The 16,299-nt window shown below is 36.5% G+C and overlaps 1 protein-coding gene across 4 annotated transcripts in view; it reads left to right on the top strand.

Annotated features, from left to right (window-relative positions):
- Window positions 1-16,299, top strand: part of Dlg2 (discs large MAGUK scaffold protein 2) — a 1,293,772-nt gene that overhangs the window by 755,195 nt on the left and 522,278 nt on the right. For all 4 annotated transcript variants that reach the window (XM_028770581.1, XM_028770580.1, XM_028770579.1 and 1 more), the window contains one exon: window positions 4,561-4,685. In XM_028770581.1, the coding sequence (XP_028626414.1) occupies window positions 4,561-4,685 (125 nt within the window). The remainder of the gene's footprint in view (window positions 1-4,560; window positions 4,686-16,299) is intronic.

The raw sequence follows: 16,299 nt of genomic DNA, 5'->3' as shown, positions 1-16,299 counted from the left end.
TCTGATTTCAGCCATCAGTGTCAGTCAACTCACCTGACACTCCAACCCTAGGACTACCAACAATCTTTTCAGGCCTCCAAGTACATCAGGCTCACATGCAAGAACACACACAAAGATATAGGTATACACATAATCAATTCTAAAAATATTTATAAATAAAATTGCCAGAGACTAGAGAGATTGCTTGATGGTTAAGATATTCATGGCCCTTAAAGAAGATCTGGGTTTAGTTCCTACACCCATGTTGTGACTCACAGCAGCCTGTAACTGCAGTCCAGGGATGCTGATGCCCACTTCTGGCCTCCTCGGACAATGAGTATGTTCACAAGGCAAATGCGTACAAGCAGGCATTTACATACATGTAAAATAAATCTTTAATAAAAACACATAAAGAAGTGGCCTACTTTGAGAGTTTGGGTGATCATTTATCATTACTTGAGCAAACTTAATTCAACAGAATCATGAAAAAACCCATGATCAAATGAGATTTCTTTTTGGTAGTCTAGGACTAAATGTAAACATATGTAAGTCAGTAATCATAATAGACAACATTATTAGAATGCAAACAGAAACCTCACTAGATGTTTCAAAATGTATCTTTTGTGATACATTTTGAACAACCTGCCTGAGTAAATGGATCTTCAGATTCAATTCAGTTGTTTCTAAAATTCCAGTGTCATGTCTCACAGATGTATGGAAAAAGAAAAAAGAACTAGAATTTTTATAGAAACATTTAAAACTCTATAAGGGTAAAAGCTAGAAGATAGTACTGCTAGGTTTCAACTTATCCTACAAAGGCAAAAAGCATTAAAACAACATGGTATCAGATAAAAATAGACATTACAGCCAAAGGATTTAACACATTTACAGTCAGTTAATCTTTGAAAAAAGTTCCAAGAGTACATAATAAGAAATAATCTTTTTAATAAATGTTATGAGAAAAACTGGATATACAACAAAAGTGTATTGACCCTTCTGTTACACCAGCTCAAAATTGATCAAGACTTTAAACATAGGATCAGAAAGTATAAACCTGCTAAGGAAATATAGTCTAAACTGCATTGATTTAGACAGTCTTTTTTTTCCTTTCATTTTCTTTTCTTTAAATTTAACTCCACAAATATAGAAAGCAAAAGTATTGCATTATTTATCAAGGGAAGCAGTTAATAATAAAGGCATAGATATGAACTTGAAGAAAATACTTATAAGCCATGTAAGTGACATAGGATTAATCCAAAATATATAGAGATTCAAATGAAAACCACAAATAGTTTCCACTGATCATGCCCTTAAATGGCTGTTAGGAAGACAAAAGAAAGGCTAAAAGAATGTGGGAAGTGGGAGCCTTATTTAGTATTGTTGGGAAAGTAAATTAGTATAATCGGCACTGAAATAGTAGTAACATCCTCAAGAGACTGAAAGCAGAGCTAACAGAAATTCTCATACTCCCACTTTTTGTTATTCCCCTGACATCTTGTCATCAGTGTGTGGAGATCTCTACATCTTCAAACTGTGCCGTGGAAAATAACAAGCCAGAACTATGGGTACATGCCTGAAATGCCAGAGCTAGAGAGCCTGGGGCAAGAGGATCTTGAGTTCTAGGCCAGATTGGTCAACACAGTAGGATTCTGCCTAAAATAAACAGCCAACTTTGCAGGTCAGTAAATGAGCATCCTGGAGTGGATGGATAAAGGGAATTTGGTATGCAATGCTATTCAACCTGTAAAGAGGAAGTGGTCCTATCGTTGGTAATAACAAAATTAGAGAGCACTAAGTAAAATATACAAAATATAAATACTGTATATTCTCATATGTAAATCTAAAGCTAATTGACTCATACAAATAGATAGAAGAATAGTCCTTACCAAACATCAAGAATCAAAGGAATCGATGAAATTAAATGTTATGATGGTTTAAGCAAGAGAAATAAATTTGATTTTTAGGTCAATTATGCACCATGAGATCTATGGCTGATAAATGAATTCTGCATATTGCAGTGTGCCTGAAACTAAATTTCTAATGTTTCCATCATAAAAAAATGTTAAATATCTGAAGGGATAGGTGTGCAAATAAATTAATCTTTATAGATCCCATTTAAAAATCATATTATGACCATGTGTCTTATAGCTATCATTGTCAATATATACTTGAAAAAAATATTAGCTGACACCAATGCCATCTGAACAATATTATCGAAATTGTGAACAATTGGGCCATCACCAGACTATTGTCACTTTTCCTTGTGTCCCTTGAATGACACAAATAATCTCATTTTCATATCTTTCAGTGCCTCCAAGAGTCCTGATGTAGACACTTGGTACACAAATGCTGTGTGATCCAAAGGGATTCGCATGCACTTCGCTATCCTGCCTGTCATGATTAAGCTACAGCCATGATTGTTGTCACAGGGGCCATTTCTCCTTGCCATTATTCTTCCTTCTATAGCTTTAGCACACTAAGTTACAGGGTTTGGTTTTCTTTTTGGCTAATCTACTCTACCCTCTCCTCTTTACATGCCTCCTAAATTCACTGCAAGATTCAACCTAGTAAAAGGCATAGAACAGATGTCTCATAGCTGGCAAATAAAATGATGATTATATGGATGATAATAAGTGTCTCTACTTAATAACACTGGGATTTTTCAAAGGACTCATTATTAGAAAAGATATTAAAGGTATAACTGGGGCTTTAAAGATTTCTATTTATTATTTATTTACTACATGTATACGAGAACAGCAGAAGTCAGAAGAGGGCATTGGATCCCCTGGAGTTGGAATTATAAGTAGTGTGTGTGTGTGCGTGTGTGTGTGTGTGTGTGTGTGTGTGTGTGTATGCTTGTGTGTCTGTGTGCTCACATGCACTCATCCATTGTTTGTGTCTCTGCACATGTACACGTGGTGTTATCTGTCATGTATCTGAAGGTGTCCACATAAAATGTAAGATTTTACTTGCTTTTGACTAATTTAAAAATTTTGAAGCTTTCAATATAAATATCCAACTGTGGAAGGAATCCTCAAAAATTCACTTTTTTAACATTTATAAACAATACTTTTTTAAAAAGTACTAAGCCAGGGCTAGAGAGATGGCTAGGTGCTCAGGTTTGATAGTACTCACCTAAGAAGAAGACTTCAGCTTGGTTTCCCAGCACACATGAGTATAGACCTATCCACCTACAGCCTCAGCAGTGGTCATGGGGAAAGTGGATGGCAAGGGCTTCTTGGCCAGTCAGCCAGCCTCGGTCAAAAATGATAAACTTCAGGTTCAGTAAGACTTTGTCTCAGGGGACACATAGAAAGCCAGAGAGGAAGGCATCCACCATTCTCCTCTGGCCTCTTCATGTGCACATACAGGTGTGTGTACTACCACTCCATGTGCCCACACAAGCACACTCACCAAAAATATTGCTGAACAGTACCTTGACATTTATGTAGCATAACTATCAACATATATCTGACTTTGTCTTGACATTGGGGTTTTGTGACTAATTGAATGCCCTAATTAATTTCTCTGGTTTGAGTGTTTATTTTTTTACTCTTTATCTGCTTTTTACTCCAGAGTGGAACTTAATCAAGCAATCATAAATTGTGTAATCTATATTTGTTGCACTAGCATGAACAAAATATCTAGCAGCAGACCAGTTAAATATGTGATGACAGACGATCTTAATGAGATATTACTTTGCCACTTAAAATCATTAATTTTAAAAGTACCTAGATATGGGGAAAGGACTAAAGTAAAGTGTGAACTGGAACAACTTCAGAACACAATTGTGGAAACAGAACGTAACCATGGTTATATGGATTAAAGAGAATATGTAAATAAGAAATGTTTGGAGATGATAAGTGAATTTTGAGGGATCTTTCAGTATGCCTTATTTTTGGAAGACAAATGCATTTTGGATGTCAATTACTGTAATCTAAAAAAATATGAAAAGTTTTATCAGAAAGTCTACTGCTCAAACTTTCATGTTGAAAAAGTAACACATGGCTTGTCTGTTGCCACTGCAAATGAACTTTGTTCAACACTGGAAGTCTCTCATGTGTCCTGGCTCTAGAAGGGGGCCCTGCCTTCTGACGTCCAAGTATGTTACATTGGAACCCATTTGTCTGATGAATAATCCATAAAGCAACAGAAGTTGAACCAACAGTACAACGCCACACTAATTTATCTGTTCTATCATGTCTTGATTTTTATATAACTACTTTCAGTTTCTTACGTGAATGTACATTTTCATAGCTGATATTCTAAAAATCCTTCAAATGTCTCATGTGCTTTATTTTCAAGATTTCTTTTCTTATTAATTGATAATGGTTACTTTAACTGCTGTGTAAAGGAATCATTTTTAAGTAAAAATTACACCACTCCTTGAGTTATTGCAAAGCAAAGACAGGAGAGTTCCTCTGACCTTGCTGTGTCTGCTGACAGCAAGCTTTATGGCTTTGTACGTAAGACTGCTATCACCAAATTTCCATTTGAGTAGTAACATGATAACACAAAGAGCCAAGGGACTAGGTTTTAGATGACAGCACATCATTTAATATCCACTTATTGTTTCTACAGGGAAATTCAGGTCTGGGATTCAGTATTGCTGGAGGGACAGATAATCCCCACATTGGAGATGACCCTGGCATATTTATTACGAAGATTATTCCAGGAGGTGCTGCAGCAGAGGATGGCAGACTCAGGTAAAGATCAAAAGCATTAAAATTACTCAAGTAGTTGATCCACTGCATCAGGTAGTCACATTTGTACCTTTGGAGAACGATAATTCTATACAATTTCTGGACTTGGAAGGTTATCAAAGCTTTCTATAGTGATGCTACAAATCTCTCCATACTTGCTGAATTTCAAGTCGTATCTAATTTGTGCATGTTGACAAATATGACATTGGGCCAGACACTGTGAGGAGGGGTTATAAATATATCTTTGATTCTCATGGGGTCCTATGTCTACTTGGAAAGAATAATAACAATAATATGAATTAAGTCAACAATAGAGTATCTAGAATCAACACTGTACATTAGGAACTCAGAGACTGTTATAATCATTAATATAGAAGCTTTCACAGGGTTTTCTATAGCTATTTATAGAGAATCAGAGAAACAGCCTCATTGGAAGTTGTAGATCTTAAAACATAGTTGGATAATGCATAAAACTAAACTGAGACATGGAGAAAGAGCAAATTGTCTGGGAAACTAGAATGAATGTTGCTTTGTTTGGAAAAACACTGTGTGCTGAGTTAAATGGGTGGAGCAGAACCAAGATAGCACCTAGGGACAAAGCAGAAGCAGTTGGAGCCTGGTCCTGCTCTTTTAGAACCTAGAAATGAGTTGTAGAAATAAAAATCACTCACATAGAGCAAATAATAAGTAATATACAATACAACCAGGAATTAAGAACAACCTCTAAAAGGCACAAAACTTAAAGTCTCAGAAACTTACAGAAGCCATCCAATATACATAATATATAACAAATTTATAATATATAATAAATAACATATATATGTAATAATATATAATAAATAATATATATTACAAATAACCATACCTGGTTATAGATCCATATAGGTCAAGAAGATGCAACTGTATGAATAAATCCTTTTTTCTTTTTAAGCAAAATGTCCCAATATAGGCAAGGATGCCCTCACATGAGGTACTATTGTTTCAACCTGTCAAATCCTGGGGCTACAATTACATGCCACTCTACCTGGTTATATCTTTATATTACCTATGATGAAGATATAAACAGCTCAATAAATGCATGCTAATGTATATCTGTGATGCTAATAAATAGAAGAAAAAGGTAAAATTGACATTGGAGATAGGGATGATGTTAAACGAGGTAACTTATGGGGATTGTTGAAGGTTATAAGGAAGATTCTTCAAGAAGGGTTGCTAGGTTTCAGATTTTACAGTAGGGAGAAGAAAGGGGACACATTCCTGTATACAACAGTAACAACTGGGACCCTATAGCTGAGAATTGATGAGATGTAAAGAGATTAAATCATAACTAAGAAAAAATATCAGCACTGAGACACATTCTAGCTAAAGGGACTTGGCAAAGTCCTGGCTGAAGGAAGGCCAGAGTGATAAGATATTAAAGGGCAGAATGTAAGGTAATTGACCAAATATCAAGAGTGACAGAATTCTGCCAAATCAATTCAGTACAGTTCTTGCTGAGACTGGACTGAGTGGGCCAAAGCCAAAGCTCATGGTCAAGGCCTCCAAGAAGTGAACTAATAGGAACCTTTCTCTGGTTTGTGAAAGAAGTCTGTCTACCAGAGAGTTAAAGCAGGTCCTGTAGGTCAAGGCAGCATTGGTCAGCATGGTATCACATTGGGAAATGTGACTTGAGGAACAGGAATACAAACCCGAGACCCTTGCTCAGTGTGTTTTCATTTCACATGAGTAACCTAGTCTTCTGTGTGTCTTCTGAAATAGACAAGGTACCCATTCTCTATCAGACTGTTCTGATACAGTGACTATATTAGACAGCTGCATCTTTGCGGTTTGTTGAGAAGAGCTGTTTTTTTCAGATTCATTTGCATATGATTTCAGTCAAAAAAGATTTCTGAACATCCTTCCAGGGAATGCATGCTTTGTGACAATCAAATTTCCAAGTTTAACTGAGTGATTTTCAGAGAAGAAATATCCATGTTGAGCAGTGGGAGATTCAAAGCACATGTGTAATTGTAGTTCTCTAAGTCAAGGAGAGATTATGTTTGCTAGTGTTGAATCCTAGGCAAGCTCCAGTATATGTGTTTAGACCTAAGCTAAGTGTGCTAACTTATATTATAGGATCATGATGCCTATAATCCTAGCATTTGAAATAGTGAGGCAGGAGGATTATCATGAATTTGGATCCATCCTCAGCTAAGATGTGATTTCTGAGCCAACCTAGGCTACAAACCGGGACTCTGCCTCAAAGAGGGGAGTGGAGCAGGCAAAAAAACAAATCAGATTGGCTATATGAATAATAATTTAGAAACTTTTGGGCCTTGATCATCATCCTCAACTATTTGCTATCTGGAAAAGAAGAATCTTTCACCTTCCTAGTAAATTCTTGCACTGAGTTTGAGGTACAATAGTTCTTATGTTATGTGCTTGCTCTGAGATTAGAAATAAAAATAATTGTTTTCTAGAAAAAAAAAAGAAATAAAAATAATAATATTTCTGAGAGTACCACCTTTTGTTGCCTACAGATCATGAGTGGAAATCTTATTTCTTTAGAAATAGGAAGTTTCTTTTCTTGGGAACTTAATTCTACAGTTGCACATAATCCCAAAGGCAACGTTTGTAGAACCTTCATTGTACATGGAGTGTTCTTATTCACATGCTGCTGCACAACTTCCTTCATTCTACCTCTGTTTCTTAGCCCTTGTTCTGGCTTCCTAGGCTATGTGTGAGTATCGCCCCTCATGGTTGTGCACTGAAAAACCTGAAAAATTCTGTCCTATGCATCTCCCTGAAACAATACGATATATCTACTCCCTAATCTAAAGTACATCCTTTGTATGAAGAAAATCCTTGTGTCTCTCCTCTATTTTGGTAGAGCCTTAAAATATTACTGACGTTACATCCTCTCATGTTCTTGACTGATGTAGAAACATCTGGAATTCAAATATAACTATCAGTTGAAAATCTGGCTTGTGATTTAATTATAGATTATTAAAATTGTGGAGGTAATCATGCCCAAGAACAACATTTTATAGAGGGGAAACTAAGGCCAGGAAGAATGATACCCTAAAAGATAAAGCATTTGGCATGAAACATCAAAGTGTCTTGATTCAAATAATGAGCTGCCTGAAGTATTATCAAGAGGTAATAATACACAGGCCCAAACTAACCCCATACAAGCATTTTCTCAGTATGACAGGAGCAGCATATAAAGCTGAAGTGACAAGATCCAATGGCGACTTTCGACTGAACACTTGTTCCAAGGACATAGAGAAAAGTGTCCTGTCCAGACTCTCAAAATCCATGGGTTATAACACTTATTACTAACAGACTTGACCTTGGAGGAATGAAACTCCCCTCACAGGTGTTCCTCATCTGTCAGATGGTCAGAGTACCATCACTTAGTGACCTAAGTCACTAAGGTGTTCTGAAGATACACTGAGATTACCAAAAGTCCAAAGCACATAATAAATACATAAGAAATTCTAAAAACACTCCCCTTTCTACTTATCTGCCTGTCTCCATGGTCTTAGCCTCCTTATGCTCTGTGTCCTTTCTAAGCTTCTTGTTCCTATCTTTTCAAGTCCCCCCTTTTCTTGGTTATACTATGGCATGATATTAAAGGTAACTTTAAAAATGAAAATGATATCAAATTAAGCTGCTAAATGTCTAGGCAGTAATGGACTAGGAATATGTGAATGTGTATGTGTCTGTGTGTTTGTGTCTGTGTGTGTGTTTGTCTTCATGTGTCTAGAAATCTTAAAAAACATGAGAAGCTTTCTTGTGCATGCTAAGCTATATCCAACACAACTTGTTTATGAAGCCTTATAGCACAGGTAAAGTGAGAAATGGACTTCTCCCCACATAAACTAGACTCCAAGCTGAGGTCCAGTCTCATTCATTCCCCCGGAAAATACTTCAATATTTAGAGTAAGAAGACCTGGGTTTCATGGTCTACTTGCTGGCCATGTGGCCTTGGGCCATTTTGAAGCCTTTTGTTTTCTAGTTGTCTTACTAGTACATTTGACATATGGCCATGTAGCTCAAGAAGCATATGCAGACAATTACCTGAAAAGGTAGATCTATAAATTGTGAGCCCCAAATGTAATTCAGTTACCTGGAGACCCATCAACTCATCAGAATGCTGAAATTGAGCACCAAGTCTTCAGAAGCTAAGAATAAACTCAATGCTAGGAATAAGGGTCCTATGATGACCCCTAGTTAGGTCATATTATGAAGGTCTTATTATAACCTCCCAATAGACAGAGCCATGTGGAAAGCTCTTGCTTAAATCAATAATGATAGACATTTCTCAAAATGTTGTCATTATTCCCCATGCTCACACATACACATAGCAAGCCGTGGTAGACTTCTGTTTCGTTGGCACTTATTTAACTGGCAGTAAGGTGGTACTTTGAAGAACTTACTAGCCATCAGTACTTTGCCTTTAAAAGTAGTTATTAAGATTTGATAGCATCCCTTGGCTTTAAAGACTAGCCTGTGATGGAAAGAGCACTAGTTTTTTACTTCCAGAAAAATAGATATATTTCCATCTTCTAAAGACTATGTTTTAATTCTGTCTTTGTATCTGAATCATAAAATGCCCTCAGTGTAGTCTGAAGTCCCTAGGTTCCCAATGACCAATTTTGACATGTCTTCCTGGGGAAGAGCTATCACATGACATCCTTTGCTTGGTCATGCAGCAATGACATTTTACACAACGATGCATTTATTAAACCTGTCTACAGCATAAAAGCAGAGTGCAGAAGAGGACTGCTTGCCAGCTCCTGACAAGTGACACAATTTAATCCCCTAGCTCTAGACACAATCATTTCTATTTCTTGACAGAATGAAAAAAAGGTGTTATTTTCTTTAGGTCTATTGCTTCATTTATTACCTCTATTTCTGTTTACAGGTAATGGTGCTTATAAAATCAAAGGCAATGTGTATGTTCAAACAGTAATGTTAATTATGCTGAAATCTCACCCTTTGGACATTGACTAGAATCCACCCTCAATGTGTAAATGGCGATATTGTCTGGGTTTTTTTTTTTTACTGTCCTTGAACAGTCATACCTTATGTGGTTTCATTGATGTATATTCATTAAGTCACAGATGATTTAAGATAAGAACATGTGAAAAAAGAAAAGGAAAGGAAAAAGGAAACAAATGAAAAAGAGGAAAAAGAGAAATAAAGACAAGATAAATAAAGATAGATAATAAGTGGAAAATAAAAATATCATATAAGTAGGAAGTGAAGAAAATGAACTTAGATTCAAATTTTTGTCAGAAAATCCTAAGCGCCAAATTGAACAAAGAGAATAGTTTCCAGGAACCTCACATTGAAGAACATACTTTGAGGCAATCTAAGGAAACAAAATATTCCCAGCAAGTGAAATAATATAAGAGTACACTACTAGAGTACTCTCCCTTCTGAAGCTCTGTGAATGTCTATGATTGCAAATAAAAACTCCATGAGTCACCCTGTACATTTCCATTTCTAACACAACCCAGCTGACTATGGTATTCCAATGACTATGCTTATGTTAAAATTTCCATTCAAGCAGGGCAGTAGTGGCGCATGCCTTTAATCCCAGCACTTGGGAGGAAGAGGCAGGTGAACTTCTGAGTTCGAGGCCAGCCTGGTCTACAAAGTGAGTTCCAGGACATCCAGAGCTACACAGAGAAACCCTGTCTCGAAAAACCAAAGAAAAAAAAAAAAAAAATTTCATTCAAAAGTAGAGACTTTTGGTGCTTTCGGAGTTAAGTCAGCTTTTTTTTTTTTTTTTTTTTTTTTTTTAATTTCTATTATGGTGTCAAATCCCACCACAACCTGGCTGTGACTTTGAGCTGAAGATTTCCATGAGAAGTGCCTTGACCACTGTTGAAGGCAAATGGCAACAGTGGCCTCATTGGCACTGCAAATGGTTGGAATTTCAGTTGACTCATAGATTGTCCCCTTTCTTCTCTAGCCAAATAAAATAAAATAGAGGAAGGGGTGACAGTCCTGTCCATTCTTTGGTTTCCTCTCACTCATATTATCAGCCATAGTGTATGGATAACCTACTTGGACAACAGAAAGAAACCTCTTTTTGAAAGTAACCTTGAAGTGACTGTCAGCAGGAAGTCCCCAATAGTTGAATACTTCATGAGAAAATTTCAAAGTACTTAGCTACACTTCCGTAAAACATCAGGTGTTCTCCTGTCATCTTTCAGAGCTTTAGGAAGCCCTTCAAGTATTCCTCCCTTTTGGCCTCTTGCTAACTACTTGGATATAAGATACATGAAATATTTTTGCACCAAGCAAGTCTTGGTTTGTTGTTGTTAGAATACTGTTTTGATATTTCTGGATATCTAGATGCCAAAATATAAATCTGGGTCCTTATTTCACACCATACACAAACATTAACATAACATGATTCATAAACCTAAACATATAAGCTAAAATTATGAAAATTTAAAAGAATATGAATAAATCATTAAGACCTTAAACTAGGCAATGGTTTCCTTATATGGTATCAAAAGGACAAGCAACAAAGTAAAAAATGAAAACAGATAAATTAGATTTCACCTTAAAACTTTTTTTCATTTTATTATTTAATTTTTAAAATTTAAATGCATTTTGATCCTATTCTTCCCCAACCCGAAGTTCTTCCTGATCCTCTCCTCTTCCTTATCCACCTACTTTAAGTTCTTTCTCAAAAAAAAAAAAATAGTATTTCACCTTCTCCAAGTTCTTGCTTCCATTTATCTGGGAGTCGATACTTTGCTTCAGGCTCCATGTCTGTCTGAGTAACCTTTTACATAAGCAAATATCAAACCATGTTCCTATTTCCTAAACTTGGCAGCAGATATTTGACCTTATGCCCCAGATATTAAAATGTCAACCCTATAAGTACTATCCAAGAGTTTTCGTGTCTGTTTTCAAAGCTGAACATAAATTGCAGGCTTCTTTTAAAAGTCAGGAGAATTGATTCAGTGTGTTTCATGAAATCTAGTTACCCAATTAGACTGGGGTGGGGGATACAAAACAGAATAATTTATTGGCTCTTTACTGACTAATGATGGGATTGCTAAGACACAGATTCAATGTGTGTACCCCTTAAATTGACTTCATGTGCTCTAAAGGCTCTGATTCGACTCTGGGTCCTGTTGTGTGCATAGGGAGAAATTTCTGGCATTGCTTTTAGATCTGCAACTAGCTCAGAGTAAAAGCTAACAAGAACCTTACACTGTTCTCCTGAACTTAGAGAGCTGGAGACCTTTTCTAGACATGCCCTAGGGAGGTTACAGACCTTCTCACTGCAGCATCTTTACCCATAAAATGAGCACTGCAGAAGAATTTAAGTTTTTCATTTCGATATTTTATTCTAATTGCCTAATGATTGTTGAGAATCTGAGAAGTTCAGAATATTATTATAGTTGCAAGAAATTAAGTTTTTGTTCAGAATGAATTTCCAGTTCTCAGAAGACCTAATCCTTAAGGCATTTTTATAGCCAAGAGTTGGTTTAAACTTTATATACCATGCCACTAATTTTTATGCGTTTCTAATATCCTCTCAAGAAGACATGTTGCCATGCTAATATTCTGAAACCATATTTGATTCATATTGCAGTAACTTTATAGTGTCATTGTGGGCAATCCTAGGACAAAGAAGTAGGGGAGAGAAGAGGAGGTGCTCTCAAATGTCCTCCTGACTTCCAATTTAAGGGTAGTCCTGGTTATTATCAGGATTGGTTTTCTGATGGAATTACATATTCTACTTTTTTTTTTTTTTAGAATGATCTAATAATGAAGTAAGGTCTGTGCAAAGTTCAAGTCACTGCAAACAAGTTTAACAGTTAGATGGTAAAATCAGAAAAGTGGTAGAGCTCCTGGATTCCTTTCTCCATTTGGGGAGGGAGGGAACAGATCCAGGGCAAGGCACTAGTTAAACTGGTAAGAACAAATTTTGTATGAGGACTATTGCAGTAGGGAAAGAAAGACTTCACTATAGAAATGAGGTCATTTCTAAATCCCATATAGAGAAATGGAGATTTTACAGACAAGGAACAGGGTCTTGTTTGTTTACAGAGAATAGATAGGAGGAAGCACTGGGGGTAAGGGGAGAGAGACAGAGAGAGATGCTTGCTAAATCGTCCTGACAGGATTATTTCTGAAGGCTTAGGTGATCAGATACCAGAGTGAGGGGTTCTTCTTAAGCTGCTTTGGCAGGATTCTTGCTAAAAACAGCCACACAAGTCTAACAAGGGTGGACACGGGAAACTCAAGGTCAGAGCCTCATTGAAAAGGGGCCTGCCTAAAGTGCACTTACAGAAAGGACTTAAATTTCAATCAGGTTACAGGATGGTAAGTCTGTTAACACAGACTTTGGCAGAAGTGAGACAATAGTCCGAAGAAGTCTCACAGAATCTTTGTTACAGGGTTCCCTACGTCCTCCATAAAATACGTTATGTGGTTCACCCAACCTACCCATGATTCGACCTCATAAGGGAAAACAAATTATTCTTTAGTTTCCCTGAGGAAGTGAAATTGAAAACCAGATTCAAATTAGTTTATGCAGACTCCTTATAATTCAACATTAGGAACACTCAGCACCTGGAAAGCACCTCGGGTCCCAGTCTCGCCTTCCACTCCTTTCTTCCTCTCACCAGCTTCCTCCTTCCCTGAGAAGGGCCTCAGAACATGTGTTCAGTGCTACAAAAGCACAATGCACTCCTTTAGCTAGACAAATATACCCAACTACATCTACTTGAGCATGATAGGAATAAATTCCAGGAATTTGCCTTGTCTTGGGCTTAAAGATTCTTCTTACAAAGACTGTTAATACTAATTTTTTTAACCAATTCCTTAACTGTTAACTGGAAAGTATAATAAAGGAAATACAATCATATGTTTTAGGCACAATAAAAATAAAATTTATATGTACATATGTTGTCTGTATAGTACTGGCTTTTAGAACTTTTCATACTGAGTTTATGATGTTAACTCCTGATGTTATCTGAAATATTTTTTTTCTTTTTTCTTAATGATACCTAAATTATTTGCTTTACATGACTGCAATTTTATTGGCATATACATCTTAGGAAAGAAACTACGAGACTCTTTAATTCCCCTCAATACAGCAACATTCACATTGTATCCAATGTGTTCTTGTTCGTTTATTAATCTACTTATTATAACACCCAGTCCTGCATCTTATGAGAGTAGAAAAGTAGAAACTTAGATCGAATCATAGTAGTCTCTTTTCTTAGCTTATTACAGGTTTGTCACTATGTTCATTTACTTATGAGTGGCAGAGGCTCCAAAATCTTTTTCAATACAGCATGAGGTAGCAATTATTTAAAGAGGATTAACTGAGCCTATATGTAAGAATCCTTGAAAACAAAGCCCTCCCTACCAACATGCACGTTACAATATTAAAAGTTAAAAGTACTAGAACTGGAGAAATGGCTCATAAGCAAGAGCATGTTCTACTTTTGTAGAGTACCCAAGCTTTGTTCCCAGCATGCATATCAGGTAGCTCATAACCTACTGAGGTGCCTGCACTCATGTGAATATACATATCCACATGTAGAAACACACACAATTAAAACTAAAATAAATCTTTAATAAAATTAAAAACAGTGTGTGTGTGTGAGTGTGTGTGTGTGTGTGTGTGTGTGTGCCAAAGTGGCATGTAAATCATTTTATGAGAAAATGACTGAGTGGTGTGAATTATAATCTAGTCATAAAACAACCCAGTATCAAAAGATAATAAGAATCTAGTAACTTTGTACTTGAAGATAATTCGTATAAAATAATTCATGTTTCTTACAGAAACTTTTGAAAATACATGTATTTCTTAATTAAACCAAAATCATTAATAATTTCATCACCAATCTATCTATTTATTAAATTCTCACATCTAAGTACATGATTTCTTTTTTTTTCTTTTGGTGTGTTTGTGTGTTATGCTGTATGTGATATGTTGTGAGTGGGTATATGTACTTATCACTGTAGGTGTATGAATGTGAGTGTGTGTGTGTGTGTGTGTCTGTGTGTGTGTGTGTGCGTGTGCGCACGCACGCGTTAGAGGTTAATAACCATTATCTTTCTCAATTACTCACTTCCTTTACTTTTTGAGACAAGGCCTCCCACTGAACCTAAACTTCCTGGATCAGGAGAGACTGAAAGGACACTGAACATCAGGATCCCACCGGTCGCTCTGTACCCCCATCTCAGTACTGGGGATAAATGATGAAGATAAAAATAAATAAAATAATATTTAAAAAGAAAGAACAGCTTTCCCCAAAATAAAACCAACTTCTAAAATAGAAGTGAGAATCTCCATGTGGCTCCAACACTTGAGTGAGAACTCAAAAACAATATCCACAGTCCAGTGACCTAGACTGGGTCTGTGAAAACTAATTTTGTCCATGTCATTGTGTATATACAAGTTAATGTGATCATTTGAATGTAGATATTAGAGCTACAATTTATAATTTGAAGTACATCAGTAATAATTAAAATGTGTATATAACTGTTTCTTCCTCTACCTTCAGTTCATCCCCTTCATTTTTGTAATCCAGTTTAGTAACAGATCACTAAAGAGAAAGATGAAAATTTAAAAAAATAAAACAGTATTGCTTTATTCTAGAAGACAATGAAAAAAGAATATATTGTCAGCTTCGTGTCTAGGTAGAATAAGGAATGGTCTACATTAAGTCATTATCAGTAGATACACAGTATTGTTTAGTACCTATCTAGATGATAGCTTCATTGTAAGACTTTCTGATGATTAATGTATTGTGCCACTTGTAAGAGTCATCAAAGATGGTTTCTGTGTCACATCCTCATCACCTGTGCATCACCACTTCTCAGACACTTGGGTCACAGCATCCAACATGTATACATGAATTAGTCAAGCAGGTGAGTCAAATAATTTTTTTGTTATGTGGGGTGTGAGAGCTGATTGTCTCAGGAAATTCAGCAAGGTGAATAAGATATTTTGAAAATTATTTACATCTGTTTCAGTGACATCGGCGAAGTTGGCAAATTTTTTGATGTGTTAAACTTAAGATACACAAAAACAACAACAAAAATATAGAATCTGTCATTTTCTCCCAACCTCTGTTATGCCCTAGTCCTGTGGAAATTGATTTTCTTCTGTGTGTGTGAGGGTGCATGGAGTTGGAATTGACAAGGAAACAAAAAAGCAGCATCTCCATCTTTAAAGATAGTCTCGGTAAAGGAGGAATAGGCATAAAAGTACAGAGTGGGTGCTGTAGGGGAAGTCTGTGGTGGTCTGAAAAGCTGTGGTTGGTAGCATCTCCTAGCTAGCAGAGTGTTCAGTGAAAGGCTGTAGAGAGGTGCTATTTAAGCCGAAACACAGAGTGAGTGACTGGATCTAGTGAATGTTCTATAGGCCAAGAGAGTGTGGCCAAAGCCCTGCAGAGGAGGGAACATGTCCATGAGATTATTGCTCCAGAGATAAGGCTAAGTCACATGATGAGAATAAACAGGAGGACATGAGAAACTAGGCCAAGGAAACCTTGGGTGCTAGAAAATGTAGGTTTGTTGTTGTTGTTGCTGTTGTGGTGGTGGTGGTGGTGGTGGTGGTGGTGGTGGTGGTGGTGGTGGT

The sequence above is a fragment of the Grammomys surdaster genome, unplaced genomic scaffold (genome assembly GCF_004785775.1).
Source record: "Grammomys surdaster isolate TR1022 unplaced genomic scaffold, NIH_TR_1.0 203, whole genome shotgun sequence".
Lineage (NCBI taxonomy): Eukaryota > Metazoa > Chordata > Mammalia > Rodentia > Muridae > Grammomys > Grammomys surdaster.
The sequence above is the reverse complement of the archived record's forward strand: the minus strand, read 5'-3'. Positions and strand labels throughout refer to the sequence as shown.